Genomic DNA, 22,215 nt, shown 5'->3' with positions numbered 1-22,215 from the left:
CGGACGACGTTTTTCTTTCTTTAACAGACCCACTAAATTCACTTCCAGAGGTTTTGAGGGAGTTTGAGGAAAATGGCAGATTATCTAATGTCCATCTAAACAAAGCAAAATCTGAAATTTTAAGCATTACCCTCCCCCAGGCAGAAATTGGCCAACTTTCCTCCTTATGTCCCTTACGAATACAAACTCACACTCTTAGATATCTAGGGATCAATCTTACCCCCCACCACAGACACACTACATGAGAAAAATTACTTAAATCTACTAGCAGAGATCACAGGAGACCTTTTTTCCTGGAGAAACAAACCGGTTTCTTGGTTGGGGAGGATTGGTATTGTAAAGATGAATGTTTTACCCAGGATTCTATACTATCTCCAGACTCTCCCGTTCCCACTACCCACGCATTACCTACATAAATTACAGGGCATGATGGAGGAGTTTATTTGGAGGACCACGAATTATAAGGAAAACACTTTATTTAGCGAAAGAAAAAGGGGGACTGGGAGTCCCTAATTTAGTTGCATACAAAAAAGCTATCAACCTCCAACACCAAGTGGAATGGTGTCACAGCTCTAAGGATAAAAATTAGGTTCAAATGTGAAGGGCAATTCTGGGGGTCCAGAGTTTGGGCACCTTGGGCTGGATCTCTACTAGGTCTAGGCCTAGAATAATAGAAAACTATCCCTTCCTTAAAGAATTCTTTATACAATGGGATAGGACTCTGGTCGATCATCCATACATTACTTCCAACCCCTCACCACTTACACCATTTCTGGACAACCCAGACATACCTTTTACGAGAGCACAGCGACTGCAAATAGATAAAACCCAATTTTCACAGGTGATCTTTCACCGTCTTCTAACGAACAATAGGCTAAGTAATAGAACTGACTTAGAGCACTCTGGACTTGGCTTTTCCTGGTACTTCCATACGCAACTCCAACATTTCCTATCAACACACAAAAGATCTAAGAACATGATAAGACACCTGACTACTTTGGAATCCCTATGCTTACTACCGCACACTCCAAAACATATGATTTCTATAGCTTACCGACTGATCCTTTCTAACAAGGACACCCCCCTCCCCGACTATGTCAGACTATGGAATAGGGAGCTTGACCCCTCTCCTACTGATAAGGACTGGCACAAAATAATAAAAGCTCACACAAAGGCCTCGGTATACTCAAGGGTAGTTGAATCCAACTACAAATTCCTGTCTCGGTGGTATCTATCACCTGACAGGATCAAAAAAAATTACAAGCAAACCGATGGGAGGTGTTGGCGGGGCTGTGGAGAGAGGGGTACCCTACTCCACATTTGGTGGGAGTGTGGCCCCCTTGTGCCTTACTTGCATGCAATCCTGGACGTAGTGGAGACTACACTTAACATATCCTTGACTAGATCGCCTAACCTCCTATTGTTCCACGGCCTTCCTAAATTTAAAGATAAACCTTCAAAACAACTTCATTTTATAATGCTCAATAGTGCCAATTCCATCATTCCCAGAAAGTGGAAAAAGGTGGAAGTTCCATCAGTTAAGGAATGGGCGGCCCAGGAGGACAGATACTTGCAGTTGGAAAGATTCAGATACTTGAGGGATGACAGGATAGAGATACATGAGTTCATGTTAGAGATATGGAAACCAGCAACCTTTGGCCTGCGGTCTGACAGATAATAAGGCACTCGATTGTAAGAGAGCCCGCTTGTCCCGCTCTCTTCTGCCTCTCCCCCCCCCCCCTCTCCCCCTTTTTTTTTCCCCTCTCCTCCTCTCTTTCTCTTCTTTTTCACGCTTTTTCTCCTTTTTCTTCTGCCTTGTCTTCTCTCTTACCTAATTGGTAACACAACTTCGACGTGGTAGTGTGAGTAAAATTCCACGTCGAACCCTTCTTATCTCAATTTGTAAATATCAGATGTATATCACGCATCACTTTGTTACAAGTTAAACGCATACACTTTACATATTTCATAAACCACTTTACTGAGGTTTTTTATACTTTCACATATTAAGTTTATATATACACAATGTGTCAGCAATTTATTAATATTTATTCACACAATATTTCACAAACATTTGTTCAAATGATTAATAATACACATATTATTTGGAAATTGTTACACATTTAATTCTTCACTAAAAATGGCTACTGCTAGCACACATTATCATGTAGATGATATGGCACTTTTTAATTGTATATGCTTAAACTAGATGAAATTGATTGTATAATAGGATCATCACTCCAATTTGGGAGTGGATTGGTCACAAAGGGGTATTTAAAGTGAAAGTAAATCCTAGCGTTTTACAAACGCTAGGATTTACTATTGAAACAAATAAAGGGCACTTTCATTCATGAAGTATAAGGTACTTCGTGTAGAAAGCTCCTTTATTTAATTAAATTGTTTGACGTTCTTAGCTCCTACAGCAGCGCATGGCTAAAAAAAAATTTGGGCTAAGAGGTGACATTTTCACCTCTTAGCCAATAGCCGTGCGGTAAAATCCGGCTCCCATGGGCGCCAAGCCGGATTTACCGCACGGCTATTGGCTAAGAGGTGAAAACGTCACCTCTTAGCCAAAAAATGTTTTAACTGTGGGCTGCTGTAGCAGCGAAGAGCGGCGATCGATTGAATCAAACAATAGAAGGTGCTTTCTACATGAAGTATCTTATACTTCATGAATGAAAGTGCACTATATTTATATCAATAGTAAATCCTAGCGTTTGTAAAAGCTAGGATTTACTTTTAACTTTAAGGTAGCAAGTTAGTATGGTCAATATCAGCCTGATGAAATAGTCTGAGGATTGAGAAATGCATTGCTGGATTGTTTTTATGCTTTTTTTTAATAAACACGATTTTATATTACTACTTGCTGCCTCTTTTGAGCACTATACCACTGAACTGTGATATGGGTAGCTTGGCTAAAATCATATGCTGACTCGTGACTGGGGTGCAGTGATCGGCTATAAAGAACAGACAGTGTCCTTGGCTCATATACGAGAGGAGAGTTTGCCGGGCAACTCCGAGTATCCGGCCTGCCTAGTATGTACTACGTTTAGTGCTTCACCACATGTGAGTGTAATATACCCTGCTTTACTTTCACAGAATTATGCTATGTGGCGCCTTCTCCATCTCTTTCTAGGATCTATCTGATGTGGACGGCCTGACACTTTTTAGATTCATTAGCTGAACAACCGGTTCTAATCTGGACAATATTTTTCATTTGTATTCTATTGTTTGCATGTTATAACATTCTCACTGCAACATATTATTTTTAATATAAATGCATGCAGTATGATATAGCTGTGCAATAGAATTGTGGATACTATTGGATACATATATTCTTTGATATAATTGTTGCAACCCTGAGACCTAGGTTGTTACCATTTCTGTGTTTGATTAGTGCCCTTACTTTACACCTGTGAGTGTTGATTTGTGAATTATTCATAGAGAATCAGAAATCATTTTGATTAATTTTAAGGTTACTGGCATATAAAAATAAATTGGGATTGTCAGAAGAATTTTAAAAGTAGACATGGTGTCCCAGAAAATTATAACATGGTTGGGACCTCCTGCCAGTTCTGTGTTTTCATTTTAGAACATGCAAGAAAATAAATATTTTCTTTCTATATTCATACTGGGAAATGTATGTCTTAATTTTGAAGAAATGTCATAAACAAGGAATAAAGATATTATTATTATTGTTATACTTTATTTATCAAGCGCCAACAAAATACACAGTGCTGTTGATAGTTGCAAATGATAATAGTACAACAATGATACAATATTTTGGCTTGGTGTCGCACGAGAGAAGTCCGGAAGTCTAGCATGGGAAGAGGTAATGATAGAAAATACAAGGAGCAGGTTATTGTTGTACCTCAGGGGGCGGGCAGGAGTATATTTGTTGATTAGTGAGGACAGGTAGAGTGGAGCGTTGTTGGTAAGCGCTTTGTTAGTGAGAGTGAGAATTCTGAATTTAATTCTGCCATGAATGGGGGGGAGCCAGTGAAGGGACTCATAGAGAGGTGCAGCAGATATAGTGCGGTGGGAAAGGTAGATTAGCCTGGCCGAGGCATTTAGGATGGATTGAAGGGAAGAGAGGTAGGAGAGAGGGAGGCCAGTTAATAGGTTATTGCAGTGTGCAAGTTGGGAAATTACCAGGGAGTGTATTGTATCTTAGTGGTGTCAGCACTCAGAAACGGATGCATTTTGGAGATATTATGTAGGTGGTTGAGGCAGAATAAAGATATTGACATTCTAATTATCCAAACCGCTGTAAAACAAATACCCCACTATTAATTCTATACATTGTTACTGTAATTCTTCACAGAATGAAAGAGTCTTATAGGTAAATTGATAACCTACTAATGTTATGTATTTATGGGATTATGTAACTGTCAAATCGCTCAACGGTAGGATATTTCCATTATCAAATATATCTTTTTTTAATTTTTTTGGCGTAGCCTAAATTCACTGCTGGATGGGTATACCCATTATTTTAATTGATTCAATTGATGCATTTTAATAATATACATTGCATTAAATCTTGTGTGAGAATCTTTCCATACTTTCCTTTCACTCTGCAGGTTGTACCCAATCATGGATTACATGGTGCTGCATTTGTCATCGCCTTTATTGTTTCGCTTGTCCTTACCGGGGCTATATGTTTTGCTGTATACTACATTAAAAAGAAAAGGCAAAGTTCTCTGGTGAGTAACTAACTTTTCCTGTGAGACATTCAATCTATGTATTTCCATTAACTATTAACATTTTGGTTCCTATGTTTATCTTAAATAATATCAGAATGTGGTGCAATAAGCTGAAAAGTAAATCCTCCTTGTATAATTTAGATGTTTTGTTCCAAGATATATTGGATTTTTGATCAGTTTGTTAGTATTATCAATGGAAGTAAAGGATGTTCTAAAGTTCATGAAAACCAAATATTTTAATACTCAAATGGTTAGGTTTAGGGTTATTAGGTTTATTTAGAAGCAGTGGTGTGGGAGGCCAGAGGTTTAGGGGTTAATAACTTTATTTAGTGGCGGCGATGTCGGGGAGTGGCGGAATAGTGGTTAATATATTTATTATAGTGTGGGCGATGTTGGGGTGCAGGGGAATAGGGATTAATAACTTTAGATGTATAATATATAAGGTGGCGCAAAGAGCTTGCTGATTCCTATTGGACACAGTTATTAGTATGTATGTACGTTCCTCTTCTTGTTGGTATTTATAATGCGTTTTATACAAAATTTACTTATACTTCAATCATTTTATACCTTTCTGCAAGTAATGTTGTAAATACGTGTGTATATTGATTTTTCTGTCTTTTCTCCTTACTATATGTGTTCATTTAATTATGTCACTTTTATACTGGGTGGTTATAATCCCTACTTAGATACTTGTTGCCTTGACCTCTTATTTGGTACACTTAAATGACAAACCACTAAATATTAATATTCCAAAAAAATTATTATACTAGGCATTCATATTATATGTGTTCCGTAGTTATAAGTATTTTTTATATAATCTTTTAATTTAAAAAAGAGATACCAGAAATACCATCTCCAATTTAGTAAGAACAAGAATATGTCAAACAAAGGTAGTAGAAACGAACAAAGACAGTAAATAATGAAATTTGCGAAAAACAAATGGCAAAGAACCGGTTAATAAGAAGGCAGTAAAAAACAAGGCTTTAAAAGTCACAGGATCGATCTTTTCAGGTATCTTGAAAAAGGCTGACAGTCGAAACGCGTAGAAACCTGAAAACAAGCCATTAGCTAAACGCTGCCATCACAAGGAGAACAAAAAACCCCGGTATAGCAAAAAATCCAGAAAGAACGGATCTATTTCTACCAGCTCCGGTTACCTTGCCAGCAATAGAAGCCGAGAGAGCACTACAGCAGCTGGCAAGAAGTCTGTGAGTTTTCTTAAAAGGAGAACAGGTAGATTAAAACCGGCATCACCCATAGGAGGGATGGAATCTTTATTCTCATTGTCCGGTAATCAGAGGCTGGATGACACCTAGCTCCACCGGTACTATCCATCTGGGGAAAACATCTCATCGAAACAGTGCACTGTTTTCAAGAAGGATAACAAAGGAAAAAAATGTATGTAAATAAACTCATAGCATTTTAAACAGCCAACACTAACATATGTGTTTCAAATGGACTTTCACTATACTGTCAATACGAAATATCGAAATTTAAAATATACAATACCGTTTCTAGGGGTGAAAACCTGGGAAGTCACACGATAGAAACACCTTAAAAAAGGACATTGTATATTTGTCATTTCATTGCTTAATCATTAGGCAACTTAAATTTATTGAAGAAGATGGTATTTAACTTATAAGCAGAACTGCAAAATTATTCCTAACAAAAGACTGTCTAGTAGAACAAGCACAAATGCTCAAATATTCCTATTATACATAAGATTGTATTACATTGTATCTAAATGCAATATATTGTTGGATGATGTGTAGCAAGTAGAAATTGTAGTCTAAAAGGAGACATAGTATATTTAGACACCGGTGTCTTTTTAGCAATTTTAGGAGAACGTATATGTTTTTTAGCCCTTGTCATATGAATGTCTAGAATAATAAATTTTTTGGAATATTAATATTTAGTGGTTTGTCATTTAAGTGTACCAAATAAGAGGTCAAGGCAACAAGTATCTAAGTAGGGATTATAACCACCCAGTATAAAAGTGATATAATTAAATGAACACATATAGTAAGGAGAAAAGAAAGAAAAATCAATATACACACGTATTTACAACATTACTTGCAGAAAGGTATAAAATGATTGAAGTATAAGTAAATTTTGTATAAAACGCACTATAAATACCGACAAGAAGAGGAACGTACATACATACTAATAACTGTGTCCAATAGGAATCAGCAAGCTCTTTGTGCCACCTTACATATTATACATCTAGTTCTATAAACCAGTGGGATAAGTTTATTAAAGGTGAGCAAGATTCCACCATTGATCAGGACAGGTAATAAACAAAAAAATTTAACGTTAATGACTTTAGTATAGTGGCGGCGATATCTGGAGCGGCAGATTAGGGGTTAATAGATTTATTTAGGTGGCGGCGATATTGGGTGCGGCAGATTAGTGGGTAAAAACATTATGTAGGTGCCGGCGATGTTGGGGGCGGCAGATTAGGGGTGTTTAGACGTGGGGTTTATGTTAGGGTGTTAGGTTAAAACGTTACTTTTTTCCCCTATAGATATGAATGGGTTTGCGTTATGGAGTTTTTTCATTCCGCGCTTCAGGTGTTAGTTTTTTTTCTAACCCGCTCTCCCCATTGATGTCTATGGGGAAAGCGTGCACGAGCACGTCAAAACAGCGCTTGTATTTTGTGCAGTATGGAGCTCAACGCAGCCATATAGCACGCACAAGCCGGCTGTTTTAAATCTTGTAATGGCTGCGCTATGGAGAGTGAAATAACTGATAAGTAAGGCCCAGACTACGAGTTTTGCGTTAGAGGCTATGCGGTGCTAACTAGCAGTTTTCACTCAACGCTCACTTACATGCAGCGCTGGTATTACGAGTTTTTACAAACCCGTCGTTAAAAGACAAGAAGTGAGCATTGAGCAAAATTTTGCTCATTACCGCACTCCAATACCAGCGCTGCTTAAGTCAGCGGTGAGCTGGTGTAACGTGCTTGTGCACTATTTCCCCATAGGAATCAACGGGGAGAGCCGGCTGAAAAAAAGTCTAATACCTGCAAAAAAGCAGCGTAAAACTCCTTAACGCAGCCCTATTGATTCCTATGGGGAAATAAAATTTATGTCTACACCTAACACCCTAACATGAACCCCGAGTCTAAACACCCCTAATCTTACACTTATTAACCCCTAATCTGCCGCCCCCGACATCGCCAACACCTAAATTATAATTATTAACCCCTAATCTGCCGCTCCGGACACCGCCACCACCTACATTATACTTATGAATTTATTAACCCCTACTCTGCCGCCCCCAATGTCGCCGCCACCTACCTACATTTATTAACCCCTAATCTGCCGCCCCCAACGTCGCCGACACTATATTAAAGTTATTAACCCCTAAACCTAAGTCTAACCCTAAACCTAACCACCCCCTAACTTAAATATAATTTAAATAAATCAAAATAAATATTCCTATCATTAACTAAATTATTCCTATTTAAAACTAAATACTTACCTATAAAATAAACCCTAAGCTAGCTACAATATAACTAATAGTTACATTGTAGCTAGCTTAGGGTTTATTTTTATTTTACAGGCAAGTTTGTATATATTTTAACTATGTAGAATAGTTATTAAATAGTTATTAACTATTTACTAACTACCTAGTTAAAATAAACACACATTTACCTGTAAAATAAAACCTAACTTAAGTTACACTAACAACTAACACTACACTATAATTAAATAAATTAACTAAATTAAATACAATTACCTTAATTAAATTAAATTAGCTAAAGTACAAAAAAACACTAAATTACAGAAAATAATAAACAAATTACAAGATATTTAAACTAATTACACCTAATCTAATAGCCCTATTAAAATAAAAAAAAAGCCCCCCCCCCCCAAAAAAAGGCCCTTTTGCGGGGCATTGCCCCTAAGTAATCGGCTCTTTTACCTGTAAAAAAAAAAATACAAACTACCCCCCAACAGTAAAACCCACAACCCACACAACCAACCCCCCAAATAAAATACTAGCTAAAAAAATCTAAGCTCCCCCATTGCCCTGAAAAGCGCATTTGGATGGGTATTGCCCTTAAAAGGGCAGTTAGCTCTTTTTCAAGCCCAAACCCCTAATCTAAAAAATAAACCCACCCAATACACCCTTAAAAAAAACTAATACTAACCCCCTGAAGTTCGACTTTCCGGGAGACGTCTTCATCCAAGCCGGGCGAAGTGGTCCTCCAGACGGGCAGAAGTCTTCATCCAAGCCGGGCAGAAGTCTTCATCCAGACGGCATCTTCTATCTTCATCCATCCGGCGCGGAGCGGCTCCATCTTCAAGACATCCGACGAAGAGCATTCTCTTCTTCTGACGACTAAAACAGAATGAAGGTACCTTTAAGTGACGTCATCCAAGATGGCGTCCCTTAGATTCTGATTGGCTGATACAATCAGCCGATAGGATTGAGCTCGCATTCTATTGGCTGTTCCAATAAATACAAACTTGCCTGTAAAATAAAAATAAAACCTAAGCTAGCTACAATGTAACTATTAGTTATATTGTAGCTAGTTTAGGGTTTATTTTATAGGTAAGTATTTAGTTTTAAATAGGAATAATTTAGTTAATGATAGGAATTTTTAGTTAGATTTCTTTTAATTATATTTAAGTTAGGGGGTGTTAGGGTTAGACTTAGATTTAGGGGTTAATAACTTTAATATAGTGTCGGCGACGGTGGGGGCAGCAGATTAGGGGTTAATAAATGTACTTAGGTGGCGGCGATGTTAGGGACGGCAGATTAGGGGTTAATAATATTTAACTAGTGTTTGCGAGGTGGAGTGCGGCAGTTTAGGGGTTAATATATTTATTATAGTGGCGGCAATGTCCGGTTCGGCAGCTTAGGGGTTAAACATTTTCTTTTAGTGTTTGCGATGTGGGAGGGCCTTGGTTTAGGGGTGTTAGTGTACTTTTTAGCAATTTCGTTAAAAGTTTTATGCTACGGCTTTGTAGTGTAAAACTCTTAACTACTGACTTTAAAATGCGGTACAAGTCTTGACAGGAGAGGGTCTACCGCTCACTTTTTGGCAGACTCGTAATACCGGCGCTATGCAAGTCCCATTGAAAAAAGAGGATACGCAATTGACGTAAGTGGATTTGCGGTATTGCCAAGTCTGGCCAAAAAAGTGAGCGGTACACCTGTACCTGCAAGATTTGTAATACCAGCGGGCGTTAAAAAGCAGCGTTAGGACCAGCTAACGCTGCTTTTTAAGCCTAACGCACAACTCGTAATCTAGCCGTAAGTTTCTTTTCAATTCAAGGTTTGAAGTGTGTGTTGCATGCAGATAGATCTCTTAAAAATTAATTTTGTTTCTTCATATGAAGTTTGACCTACAGCTATTAATTCTTCATAGCTATTACCAGCTTATTATAACACCACTTTTTATTCAGTTCATAAAGTTCATTACATATTTTCTTTGCTGATAAGCAAGGACACATTTAATCAGGGTTGGTTTTCTTTGAAAAGAAGACTGCAGACTTTTTTTGAAGTACACATTTTTTCATCTTACAAATTTTACATTTGATTTGAGGTGTACATAATCTTTTTCTTTCTGCTAACAAAGAATGATATTTATTTCTGGATGGGGGGGTTTGTTGTACAAATGTTTTTTCCTAACTGCTTTCAGTTTAAACAATTCAATCTGTTCTAGGAGACCAAATCAAAATTTAAAAATGAGCAAAAATTGGAGCAGTCACAAATCAATTTGCAAGAAAATGCTAATGAAGATTTTATCGTGTATGACAAAATGATTGACATTTTGGCCTTTGAGGAAGCAGAAAACATGCTCCAAGCACTGGAAGAGTAAGTATTCACATTTCTGTCTTGCATCTGTGGATTAAAACAAAGCGGACAGATTTCATAAATATAATTGGCCCCGGTGGCGCTCCTTTCTGTACACACACAAACACATACTTATCAATAGTAATTCCAGAGCTCATCAAATAAACATTGCAGGCAGGAAATTAATATTCAAAGATGCAGGAGACAAAACAGAATCTAGAAGTCCCCATGACTCACATTATTCATCTAAGCACTTTTACATCATTTCTGCACTTTTCAAATAGGCTTTATAGTTTGTGGATATATATCTGGAAGATATCCCTTCTTGTAAAATGGGGGTTTGATGCAGTTGTATTTAGCTGCATGTGTCCGATACACGGGAAATGCCCTGTATATATTATCCAGCTCAGTTTGGTGAATTAAATATGTGTAATAGGAAATCACACTAGCCCTAGGAGGATACCAGATTTTTTTATTAGAGGGCTCCAGTGTTGACATTGATGTTAACTTTGAGATTAATGGGTCAGAATAATATTTCTTTCTTAATTCTCTAAAATTTGCAGCCTATTACAACCATTTAGAGTCTGGCTGATAAGTAGTTGGATCTACACATATTCTACAACTGTCTAGAGAGTGTTGGAAAATGAGTTGTCTGGGGAAGGAACAATACAGTAGTTTTAACAACTACAACATTTTTAATACATATATGATAATGTGTAATTCATTGTGCTGAATCCATTTGATAAAGGTACCAGTGAGTTCCCGAAGCGTCATGGGATTTTGTATATTTTTAAAGTGATCAGAATAAATGTTAGAGGGACAGTGTATTCCAGAATGGTTATTGTTTTAAAATATATATAATTCCTTTATTAGCAATTCCCCAGTTTTGTATAACCAACATTGTTATATTAATATTTTTTTAGCTCTGTGATTACCTTGTATCTAAACCTCTGCAGACTGCCCCCTTATCTCAGTTCTTTTGATAGACTTGCATTTTAGTCTATCAGTGCTGTCTCATAAATAACTCTAGAGGAGTTAGCACAATTGTATCCATATGGCACACATGAGCTAGCAGTGTCTTACTGTAAAAAAACGTCAAAATGCACTGAGATACGTGGTGGCCTTCAAGGGCTTAGAAATTAGCATATGAGCCTACCTAGGTTTAGCTATGATCAAATACCAAGAGAACAAAGCAAAATTGATGATAAAAGTAAATTGGAAAGTTGTTAAAAATTACATGCCCTATATGAATCATGATAGTTTAATTTTGACTAGACTGTCCCCTTAAGTTTTATGCAGCAAGAGCATTCCTTTTAAACACTTTTTTAACTTTTGATACTGCACCCTGGCTGTTACTTAAAGGGACAGAAAAAACACAAATGATGCTGGATGTGCCAAACTCAATATATGTGATGTTGTGCTAAATAAAACGTTTGAACAAGAATAAACTTAAATGTGAATTAAAAAGCCAAATGCACATCCACAAGTGAAAAACAATGCATATAATACTAAACAAAGTGAAAACCCCTTCAACAAATTCTTCAACAATTAAACAACTACTTATGCAGTGTATAATGATGAAAAAATTCCCAAATATGTCGTCAAGACAACTCTTCACAAGATAGCAGCAGCTCCCTCCTTCCAATGCTTGATGGTAAGACAAATCTGGAAAAATGTAAAAAAAGAAGGCGCCACAATAGTGCACAATAAGTGTGATTGATGAGACACACACCTAGATAACATTATTCTCACAGAGTATCAGGCACTTGAGAAGTGCAACAAAAGCCTTCTGGAACTTTGTAAGCCGTCCAGCTAGCTCTACTCTTGGCAATTCACTCGGTCAGCTGTAAACCTTCGATCAGCTGTAAGCCATTGATAAATGAGTTGGTCTCTGGTGAATAGCCTTGTGATTGTAAATGCTGCTAGGGTAGATAATAATAAGCAACAAGGATTCTCCTGAATCAGCTTGAATGATGGCTTAGTAATCCAGAAAAATTCACTCAAACTAAGTGAGATAAATTGACCAATGGATAAAAAAAATTGTGGTATAAAATATGAACTTTAATAAAAGCAATAAAATGTATCAAAACGCATTTCTCAGTCGTCAATGACCGTTTCTTCAGGTGTATTTGGTGTATCTTTGCCTTTTTGGACCAATACTTACCAAGACAAGGATAGAAAGACTCCCACACATCCTAAAATATAAAATGATCACATGACTACCTATACCCTTTTATTGTTCTGTCCACCATAGGATGAATAGGACTTGGTCCCTTTTTATATGTACTGTATATGTTTGGTGAGGCCTTTTTTTTTTGGCTTTTATATCTCGCCAGGTTATGCTAACATTACTCACCAGGGTTACTGAAAATTACTGTTATGTTCTGCACAGCTGCCAGACCAATTTCCTGGATAATAATCTTCTTATCCCAGCGTCAGGTGGAAAGGCAGTGTGAAAGACAATACTAGAAAATTAACCAGAATGCTGTAAGTGACAGCAAGCCAAATTAAAAATATTAAAATAAGTAAAAAAATCAGAATCCACCATATGAAAGGGATCTTATTTCGGAGACTTTAATGTCCCACTAAACCCAATGCTAAACACTTCCAATAACACCTCCAGCATCTCCAAACACAAAATAAAAGTGATCAAGTCCTACATGACAAAACTAAACCTGCACGACGTGTGGCGTACTCTACATCCCGTGAGTAGAGATTATACATCTTACTCAAATGCACACAAAAAGATAGATTACTGGTTCACAAACTCCCACGGCCTTACATTTATTACCCAAATGCGACGTAGGCCCAATTACCTGGACTGATCACACCCCAGTTTCGTGTGCTGTCCTCTCTCCAGAGACCCCTGGTGGTAGACTATATATGGAGACTCAATGACAATTTAACTGTCTGACCCCCTAATAAACTCAGAAATAAACAAGAATATAGCCAATTTTTTTAACACTCAACAACCATGCCCACACTTATGCTAATAACCGTGAGACCATAAATGTGCCATACGAGGAGAACTAATTAAACACAAAAGAAAAAATCAAAAGAACGTAGAATACAATATGAAAAACTTCAATCTACCATCATTCAATTAGAGAAAAAACATAAAGGAGAACCCTATAAACTCAAATATCTCTGAATCCCTAACAAAAGCCTGTAATGATATAGAGTAGTGCAGGAAGATTAACAACAAAACGCCCTACATTCAGGGACGGACTGATTAGCCAGGCAAATAGGACTTGGACTGAGGGCCCAGCACTTAAGCAGTTAAGTGTGGGTTTAGTGGGGGCCTGGCCCCAAAGTGGGGGCCTTGTGCAAGGATGTGGGGATTGTAGCTTGTGGGGCACTAGGATGTGGGGAGGCCTGTCTGGGGTCTGTTGCTGTGAGGGCCATGGCATGTGGGGTCTGGCCCTGGAGGTTGGGGGCACTGTCTCTAGCCATTGACGCTGGGGGTCCTGGCCCTTGGGTTGGTGGGGGCAAGGCAGGGAGACTTCCATGTTCATTTGCATAAATGGGGGCCCTTCCCTAATTTTTGCCTGGAGCCCTGATTGGTCTCAGTCCGTACCTGCCTACTTTTAAAACAGTACTATTTTTATCAAGGCAACAAACCAGGTAGACTTCTAGCACATACAATGAAGCACAAACAATGCAAATCATATATCCACTTCCTTAAGAAACCTGACAATACAGAAATATAAAACAGTAAGAATATAGCAAATTCCTTTTAAAAATATTCTGAATCCCTATACAACCTACACAGCACACAACAAAACGCCCCCAACCCATCATAACCTAGAGACCATACCAATCCGAACATACCTTAAGGACCTCCCCTGATCAAACTCATCAAAGAAGACTCTGAATACCTAGACTCACCCCTTACTTCGGAAAACCAAGATATAAAGGACATCCCTTACGGTGAGAGCCCTGGACCTAACGGTATCACCATTAAATACTATAAAAACTACAAATCACTACTTAGCCCCCATCTCCTTGTCCTATTCAATAAATTGACAGAAACCAAAACCCATATAATGGTCTTACCCAAACCAGGAAAGCCCCCTGACTGTCCCCAGAACTTTAGGCCAATATCCCTCTTTAATACTGAGGTTAAGATTTTAGCTCAGGCCCTGGTTACCCGCTCTCCCCACTGCTTTTTATCCATTCAATCGAAGTTCTAGCCCAGAAATTTTTACTCATCAATAAAATATCTGGTCTCAGTATTGGAGGAGTGGAACACAAACAGGCAATGTTATGCCGATGACATTCTATTTATAATCACCAACATATCAGATACTCTCCCGGAACTTCTATATGAGCTTGACTCATATGGGAAAGTCTCAAACTTCCACCTCTTTACATATCCTCTCCCCAACACACAATCAACTATCTTAAAATCAAATACCAACTTAAGATAGCACATAATAAACTTAAATATTTGGGAATCTTTTTGACTCCTAACCCACAGGACCTATACTCCTAAAACTACTTACTTTTAAAAGACAAAAGAGCTAAGGATCTTATATCCTGGAAAAACAAACCAGTCTCATGGCTAGGGAGAGTCAACATAATAAAAATTAACATTCTTCCACGGCTGTTATATCTTTCCCAGACACTTCCTATCCCACTTTCTCCAGACTATATGCCACAGTTGCAAAACCTCATACAGAAATTCATATGGAATGGGGAAAAAAACAGAGTGCGCAGACACACTGTGTCTCCCCAGAGAGGAGGGAGGGTTTGGGGTCCCAGATATGCAGCAGTATAGGAAAGCTATACTGCTACAGAAAATAATTGAATGTGTCATAACTCGGACCACAAAGCCTGGGTCCAATAAGAAAACCATATATTCGAGAAGGGAAACATGAGAGCCCTGGCCTGGATACCGCATAGAGACCGCCCACACATTATACCTAAGTTCTCTTTAGTTGCAGAAGCATTACATAAATGGGACAAGATGATAGCCACCAATACACAATGTTCTAGACCCTATTCGCCAGTGCTACCCATTAGAGAAAACCCTAACCTGCCTTACTCGACAGTTGGCCTTTCTTTCAGAAATAAGTACAAACTAAGAGAAGGAGTGTTACACTTCGCTCTAGAGCAGGGCCAGATAGCTCCCTTAATCAAACTTCAAGAATGGGGTAAGAAATTATTTTCATCATGGCTCACAAGACACCAGCTTACACACTACATTGCTACACATACAGAAAAAGCCAAAATTAATAGAGGCCTCACACCCTTTGAACTTTTGTGTGTCAGTACTGAAGTCCCCAGTCATTTAATTTTCATTGTATATAAACTCCTACTACTACCTAGCAAATCATCTACACATTCTTACACATGGGAGAGGAATAGGGAACTAGGGGAAGACATACACCACAAACAATGGCTGCAATCATTCAAGATAGCTAGGACCGCCTCCTCATCTGCCGTCATGCAAGAGGTCCATTTCAAGTTCCTAAGCAGATGGTACCTCACTCCTTAGCGTCTCCATAACACTAACCCACTTATTAGCAACAAGTGCTGGAGGGGATGTTGCCCTGTGGGCTCTATGTTGCACATCTGGTGGACATGTCCACACTTAAACTCCTGTTGGAACTGAGTCACTAAAACCATATCAGAAATAATAGAGATGGATGTTCATCCTAGTCCGCAACTCATATTGTTCTTTGCCACCCCCAAGCTTCAGCATAAAGCAAAGTTCACACTATTACTGATCATGCTCAATGGAGTAAAAAACTCATCCCTAGATTATGGAAATCTAACAAAATACCCTGACTAAAAGATTTGTACAATCAGGTCTCAGACCTGCTGCAGTTAGAATGCTACCATTACCTAAAGACAATGAAAATGGACCTTTAACAAAAAATATTGGAGATTTGGAATAGACGTCTACCTCATAGTAATTAACATACTACAGATAATTTACACCTCAGGCTTTTAGCTCATTCTATCAGAATACAGTAACCCCCACTTTTTCTTTTTCTCAGGAACCCAGAAAGTTTAAAACTTTCTAAAAAAAAATTTTGTGTATAAATAATTTATATGTAAAATATCAACAAGTTTATTAATGTTAAGAAAATTGACAAGCTTGTACCTTCTTATACGAGTTAATGATTGTCTGGCACACAGCTGCTGAAGGATAAAACCTATAATAAGTCGGAAGGTTGAATGACTGTTCTATTCTATGACTTTCTGGACAATTCATAAAGGACAATAATTGTGGACTCCTACTACTATAGTTAATCAAGAAAGTGTCACGGTTTTTTCCCTGTTTTGTTTGCCATGTACTGCTGGCAGTTATTTTACTCACCTCTCTTGCTGACTATGGTGCATTGTGCGGGATCATGCTCATTTCCTGAACTTCCTTTTATGGCCAGACTGGTGTGCATCATCTGTGTGAGACAGGATGCAGTCTCAGAATTGTGATGTCATCACTTATTATTTAAAGGGCCTCTGTTCAGTATGCTTTGCCTTTGCGTTGTCTCAGACCTGTTTGTGAGAGTTCCTGTGTATTACCTGGCTGTCTGACGTCCTTCCTGGTTCCTGATCCCTGGCTTGTTCCTGACTCTGCTGTTTTCCTTGTTCCTGATTCCTGACTCTTCACTTTGGCTCCTGACTCGGCTCGTCTGACTACCAGCTCTGGTTTTGACTCCTGTCTTGTTATTTGACTTGTGCACTTATTATTTTTTTGTTAATATAGGTGTGATTATTTTTGCACTTCTTGTCTCAGTCTGATTCCTGGCACCCTGACATTACGAAAAGGCCATGAATCCTGATGGTGCTAATAATCCACCTTTACCTGCCATCATTTCCAGGATGGATGAACAGGATCACCGCTTGGATCAATTTGCACTAGCCCTGCAAACCCTGCTGACTCGCACTGCACTTTTGGACCAAAGTGTCCCGCAAGTTATGGTTGCTCCTGTTTCCGCTGCTGCACCTAGATCTACCAGGAGCATTTTCGGTTCTGCACCTCTACCTCAGCGATATGGAGGCGATCCTATTCAGTGCAGAGGTTTTTTGAACCACGTGGGCATTTACTTTGAGATGTTACCTCAGGTGTTTCCCTCTGACAGAGCTAAGGTGGGATTTCTCATCTCGTTACTCTCTGACACAGCTCTTGCCTGGGCTAATCCCTTGTGGGAGACTAATAAACCTGTGATTTCAAATTACCCTGAATTTGTGGCCTCCTTTCGAAGGGTATTTGATGTTCCGGCTCGCTCCTCCTCTGCTGCTAAATGACTCATGTCCATTCAGCAAGGTACAAGATCTGTTGCTCAGTATGCTATGTTCCGTACGCTTGCCGCAGAGGTTGGTTGGAACAATGAAGCCCTTGTTGCCACCTTCTTTCATGTGCTCTCTGATGCGACTAAAGACGAAATTGCTGCCAGAGATTTACCAGAGGATCTCGAGGCATTGGTGTCTTTTTTGATCCTAATTGACATCAGACTCAGAGAGAGGCCCTCTTTCAAGGAGCGCTTGCGGAAGCCTCCTGTTCCTTTGTCTCCTACGTGTTCATTCCCTCCCATGCCTCCCTCTCCTCCCATGCCTCCTGGCCCCGAGTCACCAGGTACTGAGCCGATGCAGTTGGGATTCACGCGTCTCTTCACGGCAGAGAGGGCCTTTAGGAGGAGGGAGGGTCTCTGCCTCTATTGTGGGTTACAGGGCCACCTTTTGAAGTCTTGTCCTACACGGCCGGGAAACGCTCACACCTAAGGTCCTGTCAGGGGCAGACCTTGGGTGCTTTATCCTCGTCCCCGGAACCGCTTAAGGAGAAACCTTTGGTCACGGTTGTCCTTTCCTGGGTGGACTCCTCCATAGTCACCCAGGCTCTTGTTGACTCCAGTGCTGTAGGCTATTTCATTTACAGTGCTTTTGTATCAAAGCACTCCATTCCTGTTTTGTCTCGGTCCGTTCCACTTGCTATTGAGGCCATTGATGGCAGGCCCCTTCAGGCAGGCCCGCAATCATTACTCACGAAACTGCTCCGTTGTCCATGGCTGTTGGGGCTCTCCATTTTGAAACCCTCCAGTTCCAGGTAAACTCTCCACATTTTCCGGTTGTTCTGGGTTATCCCTGGCTCCAAAAGCACAATCCCAGTCTCGACTGGCGCAGGTCTGAAATTTTGTTGTGGTCCCCGCAATGTATTTCCACTTGTCTTCGGAAACCAGTTAGTCTTGTGCACTTCTTCGGTATCTCAATTGCCAGAGGAGTACCGAGAGTTCCTAGATGTTTTTGACAAGGTGCGTGCCGGTACGTTGCCTTCTCACCAGTCTTATGATTGTGCCATAGACCTGCAACACGGAGCCATTCCTCCTCGTGCCGGGTTTACCCTCTGTCTGTTGCAGAAAATTGTGTTATGGAGGAGTATGTTGCCGATGCTCTGACGCGGGGGATCATCAGCAAATCCTGCTCTCCTGCAGGGGCTGGCTTCTTCTTTGTGAAGAAAAAGTATGGCTAGTTAAGACCATGCATCGATTATAGGGGTCTTAATCGACTTACCATTAAGAATGCTTACCCTATTACGCTCATTACGGAACTCTTTGACCGCCTCAAGGGAAGTACGGTCTTTACTAAACTTGATTTGAGAGGAGCGTACAATCTCGTTAGGATCAAGAAGGGCCACAAATGGAAAACAGCATTTAACACCAGGAGCGGGCATTATGAGTATCTTGTAATGCCCTTTGGCCTATGTAATGCTCCTGCTGTTTTCCAGGAATTTATTAATGATGTCCTACGAGATATGTTGCAACAGTGTGTTGTGGTGTACTTAGACGACATCCTCATACACTCACCCACACTTGAGGCTCATCGTTCTGATGTTACACGGGTTCTTCAGAGACTACGTGAGAACGGCCTGTTTTGTAAACTCGAGAAATGTGAGTTCCATCAGACTCAAGTAACCTTTCTAGGTTATGTTATCTCCATTGCAGGGTTCTCCATGGATCCTGACAAGTTATCTGCAGTTCTGCAGTGGCCTCGCCCAGTTGATCTTCGGCCTATTCAACGTTTCTTGGGGTTCGCCAATTACTATAGAAAGTTTATTAAAAACTTTTCTTCCTTGGTCAAACCTATCACAGACATGACCCGTAAAGAGAATGATCCACTCCATTGGTCACCTCCTGCCATTAAGGCCTTTGATAGTCTTAAGACTGCCTTTGCTGCCGCTCCAGTTCTGGCTCATCCTAACCCTGTCCTGCCTTTCGTTCTTGAGGTCGATGCGTCTGAGACTGGAGTAGGTGCCCTCTTGTCTCAACGTCCTGCGCCTGATGGTTCCTTGCATCCGTGTGGTTTCTTCTCTAAGAAATTGTCTCCAGTGGAGTGTAGTTATGAAATTTTCGACAGGGAATTACTGGCCATAATTTTGGCACTCAAGGAATGGAGGCATCTTCTCGAGGGTGCTAGCATGCCAGTGCTCATTCTTACTGACCACAAGAATTTAACTTATCTATCTGAAGCAAAACATTTGTCAGCCCGACAGACCAGATTGGCGCTATATTTGTCTTGGTTTAATTATGTGGTCTCCTACATGCCTGGTAGTAAGAATGTTAGGGCTGATGCCCTCTCTCAACAATTTTCGCCTCTGTCCAAGGAGGAGTCTGTACCTACTCCTGTTATACCTCCTGACCATATTTTAGCTACCATACATACTAATTTGACTTCTACCTTGGGGGAGGAGATCCTGGCTGCACAAACCAATGCACCTCCTGAGAAACCTAGTGGTAAGTGTTTTGTGTCTGAGAATCTTCGAACTAAACTTTTGCACACTTACCACTATCCTAAAGCCGCAGGTCTCCCAAGCAAGAACCAAATGATTTGGTCTGTCACTCGACAATTCTGGTGGCCAGGTCTTCGTGCTGATGTTGCTGTGTATGTTGCCTCCTGCTCAGTTTGTGCACAGAATAAGACTCCTCGACGTCTTCCTGTGGGTCTTCTTCAACCTATTGCTAATGGTGAGTGTCCTTGGACACATCTTTCCATGGACTTCATTGTTGCGCTCCCTGTTTCCAATGGCAATACTGTTATCCTTATGGTGGTTGACCATTTTTCTAAAATGTCACATTGCATTCCCTTGATGAAGTTGCCTACCGCTCAGGAGCTTGCTTCAATTTTTGCCCGGGAGGTCTTCCGTTTACATGGGTTAACCAAGGAGATAGTGTCGGACCGAGGTAGCCAGTTTCTCTCCAGATTTTGGCGTTCCTTTTGTGCTCAAATGGGGATCCAGCTTTCCTTCTCCTCGGCATATCACCCTCAATCCAATGGGGCTGCGGAAAGTCTAATCAAGCTCTGGAACAGTTCCTCCGTTGCTATGTTTTAGATCACCACAATAATTGGTCTGAACTGTTACCTTGGGGAGTTTGCTCACAATAGTGCTATTAATGCTTCCTCCAAGTTATCCCCGTTCATGGTGAATTATGGGTTTCAACCATCCTTTTTGCCCGATTCATTCATGTCTCAGGGTATTCCGGCTTTGGAGGAGCATCCCCGGCAACTCCGTTCCACGTGGGTGCAGATTCAAGATTGCCTTTATCGTTCTATGCAGCCCCAAGTTCCAGGCTGATCGTAGGCGTCTGCCCCCGCCTTCCTACCAGGTTGGTGAGAGAGTTTGGCTGTCCTCCCGCATCTTAAACCTTTGTGTGCCTTCCAATTAACTGGCTCCCCGTTATGTTGGTCCTTTTCGAATACTCAGACGGGTCAATCTTGTGGCCTGCGCTCTTGACCTTCCTCCTGCAATGCGCATCTTCAATGTTTTTCATGTCTCCCTCTTGAAACCATTGGTTTGTAATTGGTTTACCACTGTGTGGCCTCGTCCTCGTCCTATCTTTTTTTACAACCATGAAAAGTATGAGGTCAGCAGCATTATTGACTCTCGTATGTCCAGGGGCCGTGTACAGTATTTGGTTAATTGGAGGGGCTACGGTCCGGAGGAGCGTTCTTGGGTTCCCTCCTCTGATGTTCATGCTCCCGCCCCCCTCCGTGCCTTCCATGCCTGTTTCCCCAGTAAGCCTTTTGTCCTCCCGCGGAGGAGGGGTCGTTGAGGGGAGGGTACTGTCAGGGTTTTTTCCCTGTTTTGTTTGTCATGTACTGCTGGCAGCCATTTTACTCACCTCTCTTGCTGACTATGGTGCATTGTGGGGGATGCTGCTCATTTCCTGCACTTCATTTTATGGCCAGACTGGTGTGCATCATCTGTGTGAGACAGGATGCAGTCTCAGAATTGTGATGTCATCACTTATTATTTAAAGGGCCTCTGTTCAGTATACTTTGCCTTTGCTTTGTCTCAGACCTGTTTGTGAGAGTTCCTGTGTATTACCTGGCTGTCTGACGTCCTTCCTGGTTCCTGATCCCTGGCTTGTTCCTGACTCTGCTGTTTTCCTTGTTCCTGATTCCGACTCGTCTGACTATTCGCTTTGTCTCCTGACTAGGCTTGTCTGACTACCAGCTCTGGTTTTGACTCCTGGCTTGTTATTTGACTTGTGGACTTTGTATTATTTTTTTGTTATTAATAAAGGTGTGATTATTTTTGCACTTCTCGTCTGTCTGATTCCTGGCACCCTGACAGAGAGGATAAACATCGAGATTGTTCTTGAAGGTGAATTGAAGGTGTTCTCTTACTCTTTGTTTTGTAACATGTTGGAACTGATTCTGTATATTGAGCATTATATTTACTCAATAAAGCTTGCTT

The 22,215-nt window shown here is 40.2% G+C and overlaps 1 protein-coding gene across 2 annotated transcripts in view; it reads left to right on the top strand.

Moving 5' to 3' along the window:
* EVC2 (EvC ciliary complex subunit 2) overlaps positions 1–22,215 on the top strand; it is a 427,809-nt gene that overhangs the window by 152,439 nt on the left and 253,155 nt on the right. For both annotated transcript variants that reach the window (XM_053704149.1, XM_053704148.1), the window contains exons 8-9: positions 4,581–4,703; positions 10,381–10,532. In XM_053704149.1, the coding sequence (XP_053560124.1) occupies positions 4,581–4,703; positions 10,381–10,532 (275 nt within the window). The remainder of the gene's footprint in view (positions 1–4,580; positions 4,704–10,380; positions 10,533–22,215) is intronic.

Source organism: Bombina bombina, chromosome 2 (genome assembly GCF_027579735.1).
Source record: "Bombina bombina isolate aBomBom1 chromosome 2, aBomBom1.pri, whole genome shotgun sequence".
NCBI classification, from domain to species: Eukaryota; Metazoa; Chordata; class Amphibia; order Anura; family Bombinatoridae; genus Bombina; species Bombina bombina.
This window is presented reverse-complemented; position numbering and strand designations above follow the sequence as displayed.